Source organism: Pteropus vampyrus, unplaced genomic scaffold, assembly GCF_000151845.1.
Source record: "Pteropus vampyrus isolate Shadow unplaced genomic scaffold, Pvam_2.0 Scaffold89, whole genome shotgun sequence".
In the NCBI taxonomy this organism is placed as follows: Eukaryota; Metazoa; Chordata; class Mammalia; order Chiroptera; family Pteropodidae; genus Pteropus; species Pteropus vampyrus.
Genome location: NW_011888870.1, coordinates 499,876 through 522,650, shown reverse-complemented (window position 1 = coordinate 522,650; position 22,775 = coordinate 499,876). Strand labels below are relative to the sequence as shown.

General features: G+C 32.3%; 1 protein-coding gene across 5 annotated transcripts in view; it reads left to right on the top strand.

Annotated features, from left to right (window-relative positions):
• SHOC2 (SHOC2, leucine rich repeat scaffold protein) overlaps window positions 1-22,775 on the top strand; it is a 66,422-nt gene that overhangs the window by 6,517 nt on the left and 37,130 nt on the right. For 4 of the 5 annotated variants that reach the window (XM_011363742.2, XM_023532725.1, XM_011363741.2 and 1 more), the window contains one exon: window positions 11,663-12,612. In XM_011363742.2, the coding sequence (XP_011362044.1) occupies window positions 11,910-12,612 (703 nt within the window). In that variant the 5' untranslated portion in view covers window positions 11,663-11,909. Of the gene's footprint in view, window positions 1-9,649; window positions 9,673-11,662; window positions 12,613-22,775 lie in introns of those variants that run through there. The other variant, XM_011363744.2, reaches the window with a different exon arrangement.

Sequence of the window (22,775 nt, the reverse complement as noted above, 5' to 3'; positions counted from 1 at the left end):
CTTTGCCATCCCAAACTCCATTCCCCACAAAGTGTACAGTAGTGCCATAGTTTCCCATGTTAAAACATTCTCAATATTGCTTTTCTTTTTCTTTTGTTTTTTGGAAGGGTTTTGATCCTTCTAGTTATTTTCATTATAGAAAATACAGAAATTTCTTTAAAAATTTTTCACATTTTATCAATTACCTTATAAATGTTATAATATCTAATTTATCTCATGTTATTTATTAGGAAACTAAAACTTTCTGTTATAATCTCCTTGGATACAACCCCATGTACTCTTCACTTAGCTAACCTCCTGATCCCCCTTCAGCTTTCAATATCTCATCCTCTGGGAGACCTTCTTTGATCACTCCGTAGATTCTCCTGTTTAAAGGTCCCTTAGCACCTGTACTTCCTTTTTATACCACTCATCATTTTTGTAATGATGTGTTTAATTTTTTTTTTTTTGCTAGACTGTAAGCTTCATGACAAGCATTAAGTACATTTGTCTTTACTGTTTCTCCAGTATACAATGTCTAGACTCTTAATAGAAAATTATTAAATTAATTGTCTAAGACTCCAAAACAACAGGCCACTAAAAAGGACAGAGAGATGTCATAGTGCTTTTGCTTTTAAACACATTTTCTCCTTTAGAACTCCTCGGACCTTAATTTAGCGTGTTTTTACTCCCTCATAATGTACAATTAAAAAAAAAGTTTGGTAACCATAGGTAAAAAGGACAGGGATACTCCTAGAGGCCATAAGAGAGTTGAAAATAAGAGCAGAGGGAAAACAAAAAGCAGCCTCAAGACTTTTTAAAAATACCAGTTTAAGGCAACTTAATGTTGTGGTACACCTATTTAGAATCGGGACACCATTTGTTTTATATATAGAACAGTATAGCAATAATGAAGATGTTGAAGAAGAGAGTAGTTGCTGTTAGTAAATTTTGTTAAAAATGACACAAGACCATGTATTGTATTTTCTAAAATGATACAATTAAAAAATTTTGTATTTCTAAAATGATACAATTAAAAAATTTCAATGTGTTATGCTTTTGTTATTGGAAAGATTTGTTTAATGAGGTGAAATATAGTAGGCACCATAAGTATTTATTGAGTAAAATTAAGTAGAAGCAAATAATGATCTGACTGTACAGAATCAGTGCAGTATAATATTATGACCTTACAATTTGTAGAAGTAGATTTTATACCTGTCATGTGTTTCTTTGTTTACTTTTCTGTGAAATATGTAAAATTGAGTAACAACGTGTTTTTCTTCATCCTTGCTGAATGAAAACATACCTGTTGCAATGCTATGACAAAATGGCCTATTTCTGCAACTCCTACTTTGTCTGTTAGAGAGAGTAAGCTTTATTCTCTTGGCATTTCCTGGTAACCTGGACTGGAAAAATTAGATTGGAGGTCATAATTACTTCTTTGCTAGACGTATGTGCTGTCTAACAGATTGAGTGACCTGAAATAAGTTATATTTAAATCAATTTTGTTTTACATATCTTCTGGAATAAAATTTCGCTTTAGTTCTGGTTCAAATAAATTGCATTTTATCTTAATATTGTAATCTGTTGAATTTTATGAATATATAAGGATAGGTAGAAGAGCTAATTATTTGTTTTGTTGCTAAAACAAATATTAGTTTTTCTACCATGTATTAATTACAGTTTCAAAGTCAGAAATGAGGTGCTTACATACTAGGCAGCTTAAAATAGTAAGGTTTTATGATTTAATCTCAAAGACAGTTATTTCTGTACTTTGGAAGTAGTGATTTGAAATTCTTAATACTAGAAATATGGCCTAGTTTCAGAACACCCACTGAACAACTGTGGGAACTCAGCATGCTAAATGGCTTGTAGTGCTGCAGTATTTTTTAATTTTCCCCACCTCCTGTTATATAATAGCTTATAGTAGTACACTTAGAACATGAGTATCTGGGACAGGAACAAAGTTTATTGAAGCCCAAAAATATGTGAGACTGTGTCAGGCTATGCACTGAGCTCTAAGGACCTAAAGATGATCATATATAATTATGGTTAGTGAGTGAATGACATAAATCAGGTGGTAATGTTTTAGGATACAAATAAGGCATGAAAAACAAGAATTGTTTTAGGACTTGAGAAAATGACTTTAAAAATAGTCACTTTTTTGGAAACAAAAATTTTTAATTTCTATTAAAATTTAGTAAATTTTTATTTAACAACTGTGATATAAACATTTCCATGATGCTTGTATATATGGCTTAAAAACTTTAGTGGAAATAATTTTAAACATTTCCCCTAGAATATTGTGCAACCCAAACTTTGCAGCATTATGTCTGTCTATGAGAACCAGATACCGAAAGTGATTGGAAACTAACTGTAAAGAATGAAATCTACTAGTTTATATACATTGTTCAGGAAAGTATGGTTGTAAAGGTGTTTGATAAAACATACTTTTACCAGCTTATTTTGTTAATTAAAAAAAGGACTGAGTTGATCTGCACTAAGTAATATCTGCAAATGGATATTAAAGTTAAATGTTTCAGTTTAAAGATTTTTATGGTACAAAAAAAGGAAGCACTTAAAAAAAAAGTCAGCTATATAATTCTTGTAGGGTTAGCTCTGAGAGTAATGCCTTAATGCACGACTAATTATCCGCATACAAAAATGTAAAAAACTTATCTGGCCTTTTCTCAACTGGAACTGTTAGCCCTGACCTTTTCATATATATAGTAATAATCAATATAATAATAAGGGTCCTGTGTCAAGATCTTGAAGATTTTTGTTTCACCAAAGAAAGTTGAATTTTAATATAATTGGAGTTTTGCTATATTTTATTCATATTCTTTGGAAATTGATAATGCACAAATGGTAGATTCATATGCTAAAAGTAAAAACAATTTGTTAATTTGTCCATTTCTTTCTAGACTTTACCATTATCCGCTTTTTATAACTAACAATTTGATAATATTTGAGTTGCTTCTGAGAGTAATTAAAATTAAGTAAGTATTGCCAAATAATGTTTTTTTTCATTCTGGCACAATTTAAATAATACATCACTTGCTACTACCTACAGATTACTAAATGTTTTACACCTGTGGTATAAGAAGTTTGACATCACAGCTTTTGTAAACTTTGTGGGAATCATATTTTGTGATTATAGTCATAAGGTAGTAGATAGTACATACTAGTTGGGAACTGATTGGGTTTAAAGTGTTAAATTACAAAAATAATAAAATGTCCTTTTATGTATATTCAAAAATATAAGCCTTTCTTTGAATAACTTCTGATAGGAGAAATTCTTTATTAAGTTAAATTGGGCCTGGCTGCTCTGTAACTTTTGATCTTATATGGGAAAGACTTTTTGCTTTGGGATATTTAAATTTAATACAGAAATAAGTGAGATTACATTTTTCAAGCCCCAAGTGCATTATGTAAATCCTGTTTTAACAACTGTCAGGATAAGTAGATAAATAAAATAATTAGTTGAGCATATGGTCTTCATCTAAATAGTCTCAAAATGGACTATATAAATGTGAGAAAGGTTATTTGTTTTATAATCATGGCAACTTTCTAAATACTGATTCTTAAATGTGAGATACCTACCTTGAGACCACACACTCCTCTAATCTTGTTATGTATATAGTACATTTATTTTTGTTTATATTTTTTCTGACAGTTTCTGATAAATAGTTTATAGAGTGAGTAATGGAAAGGATTTATAATCAGATAAAACCTAGTGAAGGAATGTGTGGGTTTATACACAAAAACACAGCAGTTAAATGTAATTACTTTAATTTTTGGATTAAAAGTCCTGAAAATCATTTTTTTAAGTCGAAAATACTTTATTGAACGCTTTAGTCATCTTAGCGCGATTAACCTAAGATAGAAATTACATTTGCTGTCTTTTGCTTTATACTGATAATTAAGTAACCAACTTTTTGATTTATTGCAAATTTGCCCATGGTAAATGAAGAGTAAAGTGTATTTTGGAAATACTTAGGTTGTGTGTGAAATGTTTCAAGTTCCTTGGCAAGAAAGGCAGTTTGAGCAATATTTAGAAGTAAATCTTTTTTGGAGAGTGTGTGTGGCATAAGAGCATTTCAGATGATGTTTGGTCAGTTTATTTGATGTTCACTATTATATCTTAAGTTATATCGAGGCATTTAAGTCTCCCCTACCCCACCCCTGCCTTTTCTTTTGAGAATTCACTGGAGAGTCTTGTAATTTATACATATGGTGAGTTGAAGTGTTGTACAAGAGAGCCGTAATCTCAGTTATGGCTTATATTGTGGGTTGGGTAAACAGGAATTTTCAGTTCTTTGCTCAAAATTTTTGTTTGCCCAGAATCAAAATTACAAAGTAAGTCTTATGCTTTCTCATAAGAAGGAACACAGATTTCCTGAAAAACTCTCATGTATTTGCTACTACATAAATTCAATTAGCTCTTTCTTTCTCCATGTCAGTCCAAACTATTTCATCTTGCCTCCTCACCAAAGGGAAAAAAAGTCGAGTGAATGAATTTGAAGGTACTGTGAGTTATATACTCTTGACATAGTTCACAAACAGCTATTTCTTTAGCTTCCATGAAAACTACTCTTACCTCAGGTTACTCATGCTGCTAAGGATGTGTTTTTTATTTCTCTCTGAACAGTGACTTTCCTTTGAGCATGTTAATTTGGGGTGCTTTCTTGATCCTGGGTCTTCCAATTTTGAAGATTCCTTTTTCCTTTTTTTTAACTCTTAAACTACAAAAATATATAGCTTTATGTGCTTTGGAAGGAAGAGCAGTTTATTTTTGTTATTTAAGTTACTTAAAAGAATGAGTATTTCAGATCTTTAGAAACTAAGGAAAATATAAATGAAATCTTGCCTTTAGGTATTCATATCAAATTTGAGTGATTTAGAGTTAATTTTAAGTGAAATATAGGAAAACTATGCATGAGATAAGGCTTATTGTTCAACTGTCTTCAACAAGTGTTTATTGAGTACTTACTGTGTGCTTAATTAAAAGTCCATAATATCTTTTAAGTTGTAGAGCAGTTTATAGAGTAAAAATCGCTTCTTTATAAGGAGCCTGCTGTCTAGTAAGGTAGGTAAAACCAAGTTAAATATTTATAATTCTTTCAATAAATGTAACTGCTGTGTGTGCTAGGCGTTATTTCTGAGTACTAGGATACAACAGGATACAACTGAAAAAGAAGGGTTCCTATTTTCCTATTACTTTAAATGAGGGAATCAGACAGCTAATCTGACAAGTGTAATACAGTGTGATACATATTCTGATAGGGGAAGTTTTAAGTGGGAGCATGGAGGAGGGGGTATTCAGAAAGGCTTTTGAGTAATCAGGAAAGGCTTCTCAGACTTCTGAGCTGAGAAGAGAACTGAAGAGTACATGGGAGTTAGCTCAATGAAGAACTGTAAACTTGTGTTTCTGGCAGAAGGAAATATCTTCTCCAAAGTCCTAGGGTCAAGAAATAGCACAACCTGCTGTGGGATCAGACCAGAGAGTGCTAATTGGTTAACATCAGAGTTGTAGCAGAAGTAAGCAGGGGCCAGATCTTGAAAGGCTTAGTAATTACTGCTAGGAATTTTGGGTTTTATCCTGAGGGCTATGTTTGTGGGAGTCATCCACTTTCCCCATCAAGTGTTTTAAGTTGGACAGTAACCCGATTAAATTTGAGTATTCGAAAGATCACTCTAATTAGTGTAGTGATTAGGTTAGGAGCAGGATGGGGGAGTGGATGTTATAAGTCCAGTTACAAAACTATTAGAGGAGGGAATTCAGTGTACCCTGGGGCAGGGGAGTGCCAATGAGAATGAAGAGAAGTTGAAGAATCAGGAGAGATTTGGGGAGAAGAATGAATGGGATTTGGTGAAATCTGTGTTCTTTTTTAGGTACTGAGTTGAAGGAGAGAGGAGTCAGGATGACTTCAGGATTCCTGACCCCCTCCTACCCTCTTAGTTGATTTCTCCTTAGCTGTTATCTCTTTTAAGAAGCCTTTACTGATTCTCCCAACCTCCAAGGCTGCTTTAAGTGCTGCCTTTTTGTGCTTCAGCAGCTCTTACCACACTATATTCTTGCCTTTTCCACTTGTTTGTAAGCTTACAGGCAAGAATTGTGCCTTGTTATCATTGCATACTTAGCATCTTGAACAGTGTATAACACTAAGTATGTATTAAATAAAAGTTGATTGAATGAAAATATAGTTTTTATGTTTATAAAAATTTAAATATTTTAATTGGAGAAAAAACTGGTTTTCTGAACTGCCAATATCCAAAATCTTGGTTTATAACTTAGTGAATCATATCACTCCATGCCTTTTTGAATATCTCTTGTGAAAACAATGTATATTATAATTCACATCTGAAGTGCTGGATATATTTATTTCTTCGTGGGCTATCATGGACTGATATTTTTTTTGCAGTCCACACAGTTTATTCAGCAATATGACAAGAGAGAACTTCCATCACAATAGACATAACATCATGGACTGATTTAAATGGGTTTTGATATTATGTTGACCTCTTGTATTATACATTCAGGTTTTCTTTATAAATAAAGTTTTAATTACCTTTATCCTTTCTCAGTTTAAAAGTCATCATAACCAAGCTATCACTGTTAGAATTTTTTTCTGTTTCAAGATGAAAATGGCTTTCCTCCCTCCTTGATTATGAAAGGAGTGAATACTTACTGTATACATTTTAAAAATAATACAGAGATAAAAGTCAACCATTCTAAAACCAAAAGATAAATACTGCTATCATTTGATGGGTATTCTTCTAGACTTTTAATATTTTATATATATAGTTATGAATGGTATGATTAAGTTACAAGAAAAACCATCAGCAGAGAAGATATATTTGTGAATATATTAATATCCTTAAAATACACAGAAGATATTAATATCTTTAATATGAAGAATCTGGATAAACTAGTATATAACCAAATTTGGGAAATCTTGTATATTATATTCACAGAGTACTCCATTATATTAAAAACACTGATAATTTCTGCTGTAAAAATGCAATATAATTTTGTTTGAAATACACCTTATCTTAAATGTATTTGACCATGGAACTAGATGTTGTAGAAATAGATTTTGGGAAATGCCGAGAATGTATTACTGAACATTTTCAGATTAACGTTTGTTAGGATACCCTAAAACATGTGTTTCCATGATAGTCACAATTACCTGTAACCATGGGGACCCAATAAATTTTTTAATATGCATAAATGGTAACTGTTGTCCTAGTATGTAGATATACTCAGAATATAATTAGTTATGATAATATCTTTTCTATAATCTGAAGGGTTTGTGTTTTGACCTGGATAGTTTATTAGAATTGATCTTCCAGTCTGAAAGTAATTTTTGAGTTCCTACTATGTGTTGGAACACCCAAAATTGGTCTTTGAAACTACTTTCTGTTAAGATTTAGCGGGAGTTTTAGAGCTTGAAGGTACCCATGAGACCATGTAGCCCTCAAATTTGTTTTTTAGATTAAAAAAGACAAAGGTTTAGAAATAGCATTTGCTGAAGGTTACATTATAATTTATCAAGGGATTTGGAACCCAGATCTACAACTCCAGGTCTTTTAGTCTTTTTCTTTTTTTTTTTTAAACTGTATTTTCTTTTCTGTATATTACTTTTAATCACTTCCTTTTGAGATAAAAATAACTAAGTAACAGTGCTATATAACATGAGAATTGAAGGTAGAGACTGAGTTAGACTTAAGAGGGTCAAATAGACGGAACTCTCCAAGTAAGTCTCTGGACATCCAGTATCCCCCGCCCCCACTAATCTGAATTATTCTTTCTCCTAAGCAAGAGAAAAATAGTTTTAAAATATGCATGTACTCTTAATATTACTACTAAGGAATAATCAGTGCTGGTTTTTAAAAATAGGTGTGTGGACCAAGGATGTATGAGTCAGGCTCTTTTCTAAATTGAGTTGCATCATCACTTCCCTATTGGTCAGCTATGGAAACATTTATATATATATATTCTACTCTTAATGGAAGAGTGGACCTAAATGACTATAGAATTAAACTCTATGGTGCTGAATTTAAACCAATTTATAAAATATATTCTTTTTATCATACTTTCGGAAAGATACCACAGTAAAAATAATTGAACTTAAGGTTATATGGATTATGCATTGAGACATATAATAATATGTTATTGGAAGAAATTTCTCTTTTAAATGCCAGAATGATCAGTAAACAACTAGTATGAACTATAGGATTAGCTCTTAGATGGGGAGGGGTATAATTTTTTTAAGATATTTAAGATTTTCTTTAGCATTTTATTGGCTCTTTTTAGCCAGTGTTTCCTCCGGCTATGGAAAGCAGTCCTGCCTTTCCAAATCTTGTTCTGTCACAAAATTTCCATGCTTTATGGGTCTAATCCTGATTACTGACCTGATTTTTTATATCTACTATATTCTGAAATAGTATAGTGGTTAAGCTGGGTTTGGAGTCAGAACTGTGTTAATCCTGTGATTTTGCCAGTTCTGGTCGTGTGTTCTTTGACAAGTCATTTGATTCCTTTTGAGCCTCAGTTTCATTATCTGTAAATGGGGATTAATCTGCCTCAGAATTATTGCAAGGACTTAATGAGATAACAGCTAAAAGCACTTAGCACAGTGCCTGTCGTGTACTAAGTACTCAAATATCTGCTGTTACTAGTTGGTGGTGATATGAGATTCATACCATGTTACTGGGCAAATAATTTGACTTCCATAAATCTTGGTTAACTCATCTGTTAATGCGAATAACACTACTTGGGGTGCCCACTTCACAGGGTTATTTTGGAAATCAAATGTAATCATGTGATAGAATATAACCTCTCAACCTGAACTGAGGTAACAAGTCTTACACCATTAGGATTGGACAGGTAAAAGAAAGGGTGGAGGTTCGTCTTTGGGAAAAGATTTAGCTGAGGGCTTCAAGACAAATCTGTCTTTCTTCAGTACCAGCAGCCTGAGGCCCATGAAGACACATAACTTCCTTTCCAGGTCATTCAGGCCCAGAATGCATATCTATTTCATAATCATGTCCTCCATGCAGTGCTTATAAGGTTCTAGATGAACAAGGCAGAGTCCAAACTCTTTTAGCTCACAATACATCGCCCTTTATGATTTGATCTCAACCTCCATTTCTTTACCTTATTCCCTGCCATTTCCTCTCCCTATCTCTCTCATCACCTATAATTCCCATGTCTTTTCAGAGAAAGGAGTGAAGATTTAAACAGTTTGGGATTATATTCTTTCTATTTCTTCTGGGCTCTCACAAAGATGTGTAACTCTCACATACATTTATGTTTTTCTTCAAACAGAGAATACCCAAATTAATCATATTATGAAGAGGCCACATTTTCTGAAAGGATTTTCTGGATTGTATGCCCACCAGCTGACTTTAAGAGTGGTGTCCATTTCTTTGTATCCTCACCAACACTATTCTTTTTTGTATTTTCATCAATTTGATAGATATAATTTGATTTCTTAGTGTATTTTAAAATATTCTTCTAATGACTAGTGAAGACACCTTTCTAGATCTTTCATATAGCCAGAGGAGGAACCCAAAGTTCACTTGAGCATTTGCTTCAAAATGGAAACATGACTTTGGACTCTGAGTCAACTTACCAAACATTGGCTTAGCATACGTCCTTACCTTGGGTTTACCCTTAACTATAGGGTAAACTTATCTTAAACTTGATGTTTCTCAACCCATTATGTATGTCTAATCTTTATATTTTATTGTGCACAAATGACATATATTTTTGTATGTTTTAAAACTATAAATTGAACTTTTTATATCATTCTGCAACTTATGTTTCTGTTTTTGTTGTTCACTATGGTTTCTGAGATTTGTCCATGTTACTTCCTATAGGTGTAGTGATATTTACACTGTGTAATGTGACCTTGCCACAGAGGCTCCTTATGTAAGTGTGTAGAAGTTTCTGTAAAAATACCTAGAAGTAGAATTGATGGATCTAATGTGTAGAAATGAGTATTTTCAAATTAATCAGATTTTTGCCATAGTGCTTTCCAAAGTATTTTTAATACTTGATACTTTTACCGGCAGAGTGTGTTTCTTCAGCTCCATATTCTCTAACAACAGTTGGTTTTATCAGAGACTTTTATACGTGCTAACCTGATGGCAGTACTGTCTCTTTATATTTCCCTAATTACTAGTGATATTGAATAGTTTTGAAACAATACTTATTGGGCATTTAAGTATTTCCTTCTGCGAATTGCCTGCCCACTTTTTAGCACCGTATTTGTCTTCATGGATGCCCTCTTTACCTTACTTGTATTCTTAACTGTCCATGTCATGCCACTTAACCACCCAGCCCTCCATGTAGACATCTTTCTCACTGACCCCTCGTAGATTCCAGTATCCCACACTGGTCCGTCACTATCTGTGGATGTTCTTCTCAGCCCATTCAGGGTCTGATTCTCCATATTGAGCCATCCCCTTGTGAGAACACCATCCCCACCTCACTTGGCCTCTGGTACCTCTTGTAAGTTGCCAACATATGTTGATGGCCACTTTGTCCTTCTTGGGCTCTCATAGCCCCCCAATGAGCTACCCCTTTATGGGATTATCTTTCTCATCTCACCCAGGCTCAGAAATCTCTGATGGGGTAGGTCTTCTGTACTCATAACTTCTTTAGTCTGCCTGGGCTCTGACTTTCTGCTGTGGGACGTTTCGACTTTTCACCTTGTGCTCTCACTGGGGTGGATGCCCACCTTGTTCTGCAATACTCAGTTGCTTTAGTACTGACATGTTCAGGGTGGGGAATGGGTGTGTTTAATTTTTTGACACTCAAAAATGTTATTATAGTTTTATTTAATAAAAATACAGATCCTAATAGAAAAAAAATGAGTATATATGAAGGACAAAAATATATTGCTTTTGTGAAAGTTAATAAAAATTTGAGATGTGTAAACTTACTCACATCTACCTGTGTTAGAATCACCTGGAGTGTTTATTTAAGTGTACATTCTTAATACCCTTTTTCCTGAACTATTTGCCGTTCTCCACACATCTATTTTTCACTTTGCTCATTTTGTTCTTTCAACAGACTGTTCTCCATTCTGTCATCATCACCTTTGAAATCCTTTCTGTTACTTAAAGCTATCTGGTAATTAGTCGCAGATAGAGCAGTTTCAGGAATGTAAGCAGTGGAATCTACCTACATTGGAATCTCAGCTCTGTCACTTTTTCAGGATCACGAAACTAGTTACTTAAAAATATTTTTGTGCTTCAATGTCCCTATTTATAAAATGGAGATAACAGTTTATCTCATAGAGCTGTTAAATGCATTAAATGAGTTAATATTTATAAATTCCTTATAATAGTGCTCGTTTGTACATAGAGAATACTCAGTAATCAGCTGCAGTTGTGACTTCTCCCCCTTTTCAGCTGTTAACAAAGTTTTTTACTATAGCAACTTGTATTTTTATCATCTTTCTGTTAGGTTGTAAATACTTTGAAGATAGGGCCCACCTTATTAATTTAGTTTTTCAATGAATTTTGCATAATAGGTGTTCAATAAATACTATATCATATATAGTATTTGAAAATGGCAAATTTATCAGTATGATTGTTTTTCAGAGTCCATTTGCTTAAAATAAATTATAGTCTAAACTATTAATACTCTCTCTGTATTATATTTCAGGAATTCTGATGAATCAGTGATTGACCGGCACCATTTTACCAGTTGGAATGAGTTATCAGAAATGGGCATAGTGCTTTTAGGTCCACCATGTAACAGGTGGCTGTTACTCCACGGTGATTACTTCTTCAAGCCAACACCTTTTTTGATTCTGTAGTGTCTCAGTCTTTTCATCTTTGAATTTCAGTTTTTGTTGTTGGCAAATAAAATAAAAGGATTTCATGTAGTTTTTGCCTAAGCGTGAGTCACCATGAGTAGTAGTTTAGGAAAAGAAAAAGACTCTAAAGAGAAAGATCCCAAAGTACCATCAGCCAAGGAAAGAGAAAAGGAGGCAAAAGCCTCTGGAGGTTTTGGGAAAGAGAGCAAAGAAAAAGAACCTAAGACCAAAGGGAAAGATGCCAAAGATGGAAAGAAGGACTCCAGTGCTGCCCAACCAGGGGTGGCTTTTTCTGTTGACAATACTATCAAACGGCCAAATCCAGCACCTGGGACTAGAAAAAAATCTAGCAATGCAGAGGTGATTAAAGAGCTCAACAAATGTCGAGAAGAGAATTCAATGCGTTTGGACTTATCCAAGAGGTCTATACACATATTGCCATCATCAATCAAAGAGTTGACTCAATTAACAGAACTTTATTTATATAGCAACAAATTGCAGTCCCTCCCAGCAGAAGTGGGCTGTCTAGTAAATCTTATGACACTGGCTCTTAGTGAAAATTCACTTACCAGTTTGCCTGACTCCCTTGATAACTTGAAGAAGCTGCGGATGCTTGATTTACGGCATAATAAACTGAGAGAAATTCCTTCAGTGGTATATAGGCTAGATTCTCTTACCACTCTTTACCTTCGCTTTAATCGTATAACTACTGTGGAAAAAGACATCAAAAACCTGTCAAAACTCAGCATGCTTAGCATTCGAGAGAACAAAATCAAACAACTACCTGCTGAAATTGGTAAGAGGCCTTGGTTTACTATTATTTGTAGTATTTGTTATGCTAAATAATTTAGTTGAGTGCTTTTCCTTGTTAGAAGATACTTGATGATTGCCTAAATTTCATCTTCTTTATGGTTTACTTTATTCAGTGTTAGCAATTTTAATAGTACAGGGTTTGAGATGTTTTATAGACTTAAGAAAGTAAGATAGAATATAGATGTGATTATGCTTTTTTCATACAGACCTAATCTGCTTTTTTTTCCATTGAAGAAAAATGAATTTGAAGAAGAAAAAAGATGTTTGCCAGTTTTTAAATTGTTGCCACCTATTTTTAAAGTGTTTACACACATAATTTTATTAGGTGCATTAAGGCTACATTTTTCCATTCTCTGACTTTCTTTTCTTTACCTGAAAAATGTTTGTTTTGATTCACATCACTGTTCTACCTAAGTTACTACAAAAAAACTGCCATATTAGAGTCTTTTGAAAAAGCAGTGTCGTGAAAATTGAATAATTTTTTTTTTGTTTTGGAAGTACTCACATGTTCTTCAAAAACAATCCAAGTATACGGGAAAGTAGAATACAGTAAATGCTGTTAGCATCTTGGTAGATTTCACTCCAGTTTTTGTTATAAAGCTAAATTGTAATGAAACAATGGAATATTTTTAAAAGAATGGTAGTAGGATAAAAAATAGGAAATATACATGTGTAAACAAGTCAGTAAAAAGAAAATCATTGTTCTAATATTTTTAATTATGGAAAATTTTAGAAATATTTGGAATATAGTAAGCCACTGACTTATCAATTTTGGGAAATTGACACAGGTATTGTCTGTGGGCCTTTTTGTAAGATTTTAAAAAATCGACATAAATTTTGATTATGCAACATTTTAAGGAAAGTTTTTCTTTTATGAAATACAAATTTATTCTGAATAAAACGGGTGAATTAAAATGTATTGTTGCTTCGAGCATTGGTCTTATAGAGGGTGATAAAGGAAACTTTCTGTTTTTAGGCTCTACCACATTGTAGAGAGAGAATCTGTCAGTATTTTTTAAATTTTATCTAGCTTTGAAAAATATGCAGTTTAAATTTTACATTATGGTGTTCTACTACATTTAACTCTAACCAGACACTTAAAATCTTAGTTTAATTTTGGTTTAATTTAAATATACTTAGAAAATCCATGATAGATTTTCTCAAGCAGTTCACTGAACTTACAGAATATGACTCATTCATGAGATATTAAAATATTCCCAGGAATTTGAAAGGAAATGCTCCTTTCCATGTCTTCAGATAGGGATGTGGTTGTTGAAAGACTTTATATTTCATACCAGATTCAGTCAAAATTTGACCTGTATGTATGGCTCGTTGTGGAATAGAATTAATTATAGGCTGCTGGAGAAAGAAGTGCTGACTTTTTATATAGAAATAAAAAATGTTATTTTGTCTTGTTGTTTTGTGTATATATTGTACTAGGCTTTAGTTCATAAGAAGACTCTCTCTAAGGATTTTTTTTCCCCCCTTAGAGATGTTATCAGATTATCTGGGAATTAAGAGCACATATTTCTTAAGCAAGAAATTATTTCATAGGATTTTAAATTTACTTTGGTTGTTCTTGAGCATATAAGATACTTAAGCATTTTTACTATAAAATGAATATATTTTTTAAAATTGGCAAATTTTATTTAAATGGTTGATATTCATGGCTGCCTACTTTTTGACCTTTATTCCTAAATTCGTAATTTTAAAGATAACCATAGAATTTGTTTTTAATGAGCATGTTCCCACCATTAGTGACATTATTAAAGTTTGGTAATTTCTGTATTTCTGTAAAATACTAACGTAAATGTTATTTATTTTATTCCAAGCAGGGCATCAAGTAAAAAGCAAACTGCTTTTAAATATAAAACTTAATATTTTTTAAGGAGTTAAGATTTGTAAGGTTTAATAGATGCATGGATTTGGGGCAAACATTGCAAAAGTGTATTATTGTTTACTTAGAGGGAACAAGAAAATAAAGGTCCAGTAAAAATAACATAATCGTAATAATAGAATAGCTGTTGTTTGAACACACTGTGTCACATACCATACACTGTTCTTACATGTATACTTTGCGTATATTATCTCATTAAATTCTTAAAGTAACCCAGTGAAATAGGTTCTTCTCCCCCATTGTGCTGAAGAAGGAACTGAAAACGTGGAGAGGTTAGATAATTTACTGATGAGGATGCAGCTAGAAAATTAGTTGGCAGAATCAGAATTTGAATCTAGGTCTTGTTGTACTGTTCCCCACTGGTCTAGAAAAGTGGGTCCCACTCCCATAGGTTATGAGTTAGTAGTCTGGCAGGTCCAGGGGTTCTGCACTTTTAAAGAATAGGCTGGGTTATTCTATGTATAGCTGCAGTTGAAAACCATTGTATTAGATTTTTTTTGAAGGAGAGAGGATGTTAACAGTTTAATTAAGACATAACTCATATACCATACAATTCATGCTTTTAAAGTATACAATTCAGTGGTTTTTAGCATGTTCACAGAATTGTGCCACCATCACAAACAATTTTAGAACATTTTTATCACTCTCAAAAGAAACTCTGTACCCTTTAACAGTCACCCAACTCCTATTTTCTCCCAATCCTTTAGTGCTGGGCAAACACTAATCTACTTTCTGTTTCTATAGATTTTCCTATTCTGGACATTACACATAAATGAAATCATACAAAATGTGGTCTCGATGATTGGCTTCTTTCATTTAACATGTTTTCAGAATTCTTCCAGGTCGTAGCATGTATCAGTACTTCATTTCTTTTTATTGCTGAATATATTCCATTGTGTGAATATACTACATTTTGTTTATCCATTCATAGGTTTCGTTGAACATTTGGGTTATTTCCACTTTCTGGCTATTATCAATAAAATTACTATGAACATTTTTGTACAAATTTTTGCATGGACATTTGTTTTCATTTCTCATGGGTATGTACCTAGAAGTGGAATTACTGAGTCATGTGGCAACTCTGTGTTTAACATTTTGAGGAACTACTAGATTGTTTTTCTAAGTGGCTGAACCATTTAATATTTCTACTAGCAGTGTATGAGAGTTCCACTTTCTCTACATCCTCAACATCCTTGTTATTATCTTTTTATTATAGCCATTCCATGAGTGTGAAGTGGTATTTTATTGTGGTTTTGATTTGCAGTTCTCTGATGACTATAGATTTGTTCTTAAATCTTGAGAGCTATCTTTTATTATAAAAGAAAGACAGAAATAGTTATTTTCTGTAGTGCAGATCTTTATTGCTTTTAAAATAAAATCCCTAAAACCCTTAGCTCCTTTGAGAATGTTTACAAAATAAGACCCAGGCACAAAGATCAAGTAAACTGGCAATTTGACATTTTTAAAGTGTTAACCACCTGTAATATAATTTGACTTACTGCTGAAACCTGTAAGAGAATTTACAGTCCAAAATATATACAAATTATCATTTTTGTTAATCTTCCACTTGTACATACTAGATCCATGTTATTGTAGATGTATATTAGATTTGTTATGCATATTAAATGCTTATTCTGTTTTATGAGTATATCATTTTTAATTATGCCTTTCAATTTGTGTTCAGTATATTTGAAGAATGTAAGAAATTAGAAGTTTTTGATATATAGTCTATTTAGTTTAATATATTTGGAATTTAACTATTACACAAGTTCGTGCTATGCTGCCGCCTTTATAGGGAAGTTATATTATAATCAACATCTATCTGTTTAAGCATTAATGGCATCTTTATTAAAGCCATGTGATTTGATACCAGTGATATATTCATGTGGGTGAAAACAGTAAAAAGATACTGAACAGACAGTAGATGTGAGTATATGAAGAGCCAGAGGCAATATATGAGAGAGTAGCCCAGAAAACTCTGCATTTGGTAATGTTCATTTACTTTTCTTCTTTTGTATAAGGCATGTCTTTTTGTGTTAAGTAGATGATGGAAACCTTAGTTATTGCTTTCTTTTATAGATCAGTGTTCATTCATTCTGCCCATACCACCTTTCACGATTTGTAATCTTGAAAGAGACTTCACTATACACCAAGAGAGTCACGAAATCATGTTTTCAGAGGGAAAACAGGAAATAACCACTCCCTCCCCACCAAACTGGTCCTTTTGAGTTTCATATTAGAGACATGCTTTTGTAAATATTTTTTTGCCTGAGTGGATTAGAGTAAAGGCCATCAGGTAGTCAGTTTGAATAATTAATCAATTTAGTTTGGGAAACGCTGGACAATGAAGTTTTAAAGAATTTTATTCTTCTAAGAAGGAAATGATTACTCTTTGAAACCAGAAATAAACTCCATCTTTGTCTCTTACTAATATTCCTACAATTTATTTTCCTTCATTGAATTATGGCCTGATTTAGGATTTTTCTTTAAGACTTTCTCTTTATTCTTTACAAAACAGCTAAGTTAGAGGGATTTAAAAAAAATCTATTCTTCCTACATTGTATGAACAACAAAATGCTACATTTGTATAGTATACAATTCATATGAATTTGCCATAATAACCCTTTTTGCTTAGGAGAATGGTCTGACATGTTAAAGTATGCTTTTTGAGACTCTAGATCATTTTTACTAATTTAAAAAATAACTCACTGTATTCAGATATATGAAAAAGTAGAATCAACAAATTTTTTAACCCATTTGACTCGGTAATGTTTATTGAAATAAAAAAATGATTTTCTACGATACTGCAGTATAGCAGTATTACATTTTATAAGTCAAATTGTATAGAATCAGTATATAATAAATGTATATATAATCAATAGCTATATAAAAATACAAAGAACAGAGTATTTTTTTTTAATTTGAAGAGTCTTAGAGATTTTAACTCTCAATTACGTAATTTTCTATGAACTATTAAGACAATAAATGGTAGGTTTCGGTAAATGTAGCTTGAAGTGATTTTAATGAAGCCCAATACTCTATTACCCATTTTTCAATATTAACTCAAATTGTAACCCTTAGTCCCTGAAATTTTTGAAATCCTCCCAGGATTGCCAGGGGTGATACAATGCTTTCATGGTCCAGGTAAGATTTAATGATCTCATTTGGGTATTTTGTACAAGTGTTAATGAGTAACTTAGTTTGGTAGGAAAAGAAATCAGGAAAGGGAATTCAGAGTTGTTAATCTATAACTCCTTTTGACTGGGATTCAGTAGGAAACCTAGAGACCTAGAAATGAATTGTTAAATTAGCTTATTATCAAATTGTGTAGTCTTTCATTAAAAACAAAAAACTGGAAAAGCTAAAGGAGGCAGTAGGAGAACAGAGAAAATAGCACTTTTGCCGCCTGAGAAGGATTTGATTACCATACTATTGACTTTCTATACTGCTGAGGTGTGGAGAAGAGGGAGGGCAGTTACTGTACTGCACGCCACTCATTCAAAAGAATACAGACACTGTTGTCCGTGTAGTTTAGGTGCAGAAGCAGTTGCTTAGAAGAGCTACTAAAGTCTTTGCAATGAAAGGGATAATTAAGCCCGCAAGACAAATTTAAATAATGTATAAATTCTGACATAAGTCTCTAAATCTATTCAAGCTTATGATAGATCTTTTGAGCCCTTTTTAATTATGTAGTTTTACAAATAAATGTATTTTAGTAAAATTTGATGTGATTCTTATAGAGCTAAGCTTTGAATGTTTGAAAAATACCCCTATAAGTTTAGGAACAAGAGTTATTTTAAAAATGTCCTTAATGTGAGTCAAATGTTAGTATAGGGAAGGTCACAACTTACAATATAAACAAATGGGACTAGGGTTTTATTTGTATACTAATTTAATTTAGTGAATATCTATATGGAGTTATTTGGGTTTTCTTTCTCGAGTTTTAGTAGTTTGAATCTGTTAAAGCATTTGTCTGTTTTATATAATTTGAATTTTTTGGAATTTTGTTTATAATAGTCCTTCATTATTCTTTTAATGTCTGTAATATATGTGATCATATCCCTCTTTCATTCCTGATATTAGTAATTTGGGTCATCTCTCTTTTCTTGATTAGGCTGACTAGAAGTGTATCGATCTTATTGGTCTTTTCAAAACTGATTTGAGTGTTTTTTTTTTCTCCTTAATATCTTTTTTGTTGTTTTGTTTTCTGCTCTTCAATATTTAGTTTCTTATTATTTTAAGTTTAATATGATCTTTTTTGTCTATTTTCTTAATCGTTAGATTGATTTCAGACCTTTCTTTTCATTATACAGTTGACCCTTGAACAATGTGGATTTGAACTGCTCGGGTCCATTTACGTGTGGATTTTTTCAATATGTAAACAGTTGGCTCCTCTTACCCCTGGGTTTTGCATTCAAGAATTCAACAACTACTGATGGCAAACAGTATTTTCTATCTGTTTGGAATTCCGTGAATGTGGAAGGCCTACTATGCATTGTTCTGCACCATTTTATATAAGGGACAGAGCATCAATGGGGGCCCTGATAATGAGGGACAACTGTAGTTTGAGGGAGTCCAAAGTTTTACATGGATTTTGGACTTCAAGGGGGTTTACGCCCCTTAACCAGTGTTGTTCAAGGGTCAGTTAATTGTATAAGCATTTTTAGCTGTAAATCCCCCTCGAAGCATTATTTTCACAGCAGTATGCAATTTTGATAATGTTCTGTTTTCATTATTGTTCAATTCAAAATATTTTCTAAATATCCCTTGTTATTTCTTCTCTCAATCATGGGGTATTTGGGAGTGATTGTTTAATTTCCAAGTATTTGAGATATGTTTTCAGATATTTTTTGTTATTGATTTATAAAATATGGTCTATCTTGGTAAATGCTCTATATGCAGTAGAAAATAATGTGCATTATGATGTTTTTTGGAGCAGGGTCAAGTTAGTGAATGTTATTCATTTCTTCTATACCCCTATCGACTTTCTGTCAGTTAGTGAGAAATGAGTGTTGGAATATCCATCTGTAATAGATTTGTCTTTCTCCCATTAGTGCTATTATTTTTTGCTTCTTATATTTTGAAAGTTTGTTATTAGTTGTATATATACTTAGGATTTAAATTTTTTTTTTTTTTGATGAGGCGACATTATTATTAAATGTTTGTCTTTATCTCTGGTAACATTCCTGGTAATATTTTTTTTCCTAAATTCTATTTTCTCTGATATAAATTATTGCCACTCCAGCTTTCTTGTTGATTGGTGCTTGCATTGTATATCTTTTTTTCCCACCCTTTTGTTTTTACTTTTTTGTATGTTTATATTTAAATAATGGTTTCTTATAGACAACATATAGTTAGGTGTGGTGCATTTTTTTTTCTGTCTTGACTGTTTTTGCCTTACTTGAAGGGTTTATACCATATATATTTAATATAGGTACCATGTTAATATGATTTGGTTCAAAACTACCTTCTGGCTATATACTTCTGCCATTTGTTCCCTTGTTTTATGCCTTTGGATTATTTTTTATGAATTCCATTTATGTCAACTGTTGGCATATAAGTTATACATCTTTGTTACTTTTTTTAGTGCCTGCTCTAGTGTTTACATAACAGTCTGCATTCAAATATTATACAACTTCACATATATCCTAAGAACTTTACAATAAAACACTTATATTTCTCTCATTTTTTTGTGCAGTTGTTGTCATATATTTCTACTTCTTCATGCATTATAAATCCCATAATAGTGCTATAGTTTTTGTTTTAAACTTTATCTTTTTTAAGCTTTCATTTTGAACAAATTTTAGACTTACAGAAAAGTTGCAAAACCAGTAGAGAGGGTTACCATGTACCTCTTTCCCCCGTACCCCTAATATTAACATCCTACATAATCATTGTTCAGTGATTAAAACCAAGAAATTAACGTTGGTACGCTACTGTTAACTATAAATTTTATTCTGATTTCACCAGTTTTTCCACTGCTGTTCTTTTTCTGTTTCAGAATCTCACATTACATTTAATAGTCACGTGTCTGTAGTCTCCTCTAACCTGTGACAGTTGGTAATTCTGTCTTTCTTTTTCCTTCATGATATCGATGCTTTTGAAGAATACTGCTCAGATATTATGTAACATATCACTCATTTTGTTTGTATGTTTTCTCATGACTACGTCGAGATTATGAATTGTTGTGTAACAGAGGTGATGTGGTACCTTTCCAGTGAATCATATCAAGAGATACATAATGTTGATGTGTCACTGCTGGTGATTTTGACTTTGATCTCTTGGTTATGGTAGTTTCTACTATGCTATTCTACTTTAATACATTTTTTCTTTTTAATTAATAATTATTTTCTGAATTTCTGGTTTTAGGCTTTGCTAATATCTTGTTTTTCTTTAATCATTTGCTCACTAATTTTAGCATTCATCGGTGGATCTTTCCTGAAACAATTATTACTGTATTTGAATAGTAGTCTTTTTTATCTCTTTTATTCCTTTTGCATTTATTAATTGAGATTCTTATATAAGGAAGAGATTTCCCTTCTACCACATTTATTTACTTATTTATAAATTACTTAAATAAGTCTGGACTCAATTATTCTATTCTGTGGGTTCCAGTACAGTATTAATTTTTATCATTTTGTTCAAATTGTTCCAGCTTTGGTTATTGTGAACTCTTTTAGGTTGGTTCTTGTGCCTTTTGACATGCCATCATCTTTTTCAGTTATCTTTTAAAGAGATAAAAAATGTGAAAAAAACTTTAATATTTGCCCAGGTATTTACCACTTCCAGTACTTTTCATTCTTTGTATGGATCCGAATTTCTATCTGATAATTTTCCTTTTGCCCAAAGAATTTCCTTTAGTGTATATTGTAGTGCAGGTCTTCTCATAATGAATTCTCTAGGTTTTGTTTCTCTAAAAGCCTTTACTTTGCTTTCATTTCTGAAAGCTAGTTTTCTGGTATTGAAATCTAGTTTGACACATTTTCTTTTCAATATTTTAAAGATATATCTCTTATTATTTATTCATTTGTTTTTTTTTTACTTTTTTTTGGCTTGCCTAGTTTCTAACGAGAATTTTGCTGTTGTTATTTCTGTGTTTGCAAAGACTTTTATCCTCTGTATATTTTAAATACTTTTGTCTTTGCCTGGTTTTCAGCATTTTGTTCACAAAGAGTCTCTATTTGATTCTCTTCATGTATCTTCTGTTTGGAGTTTATGAGCTTCTTGGATCTGTGGGTTTATGTTTCTCATCAAAGGTGAAAAGTTTTGGACATTATTTCTTGGAAATTTTTCCTGTTTTTGGCCCCTTCATTGCTTTTCTAGTCTCTGGATCTCTATATAGAGTCATACATATATATTGTATGTCATACATAATAGTGTCTTTTAGATCATTGATCTATTTTTTGGTGTGTGTTTATTTTAGATTGTTTCTACTGCAGGTTTTTTTATTGCTATATGTCATTTATTCTTCAGTGTCTAAATCTATTGTTAATCTATACAATAGAATTTTAACTTTAGATATTGTATTTTTAACCTTTATACATTCCATTTGGGTGTCAAGGGGTTTTTTTTGTTGTTTTGTTTGGCCTTCGCGAACATAGAGAGCTCATATTTAATAGATTTTTCAGTGTCTTTTTTTCTTTTAGTTCCATCATCTCTTCTATTTTTGTCTAGCTTATGAAATGATTTTTCTCCTGATTGTAACTGATACTTTCCTGTTTCTTTGCGTGCATGAAAATTTTTGATTGGCTGTCCATTGTAATTTTTACATCGTAGGATTTTAGATTTTGTTGTATTCTTTCAAATAGTGCTGAACTTTCTCCTTGCATACTTTTGTGGCTGGCTTTTAAGCTTTGTTATGGTGGTTTCAGAGCAATCTTTAGTCTAGATCTAACTTAGCCACACTACTAAATCGATACTTTTCTGAGGACTCTCCTTGATGGCACTCCATATTATGAGATCTTTTCTTTCTGCCTGGTAGAGACTCAAACTATTCTCAGCCTGTGTGACTGCTGGGAATTGTATGGGCTACTGCTTGCTCTTTGTTGGTTCTTTACTTGGCCTTTGGTAATTTTTTTCACATATATGCAAATCAGTACTTAGGCAAAGACTAAAAGGGACTTCTGCAGATTGCACAGGTGTATTTGCTTTTCTTTTATCTCTCAAATTCTGTCTGAAATATGCTAGCCACTTGGCCTTCCTAAACTCAGATCTTTTGCCACAACTCAGTAAGACTGCTTTTTTGTGGC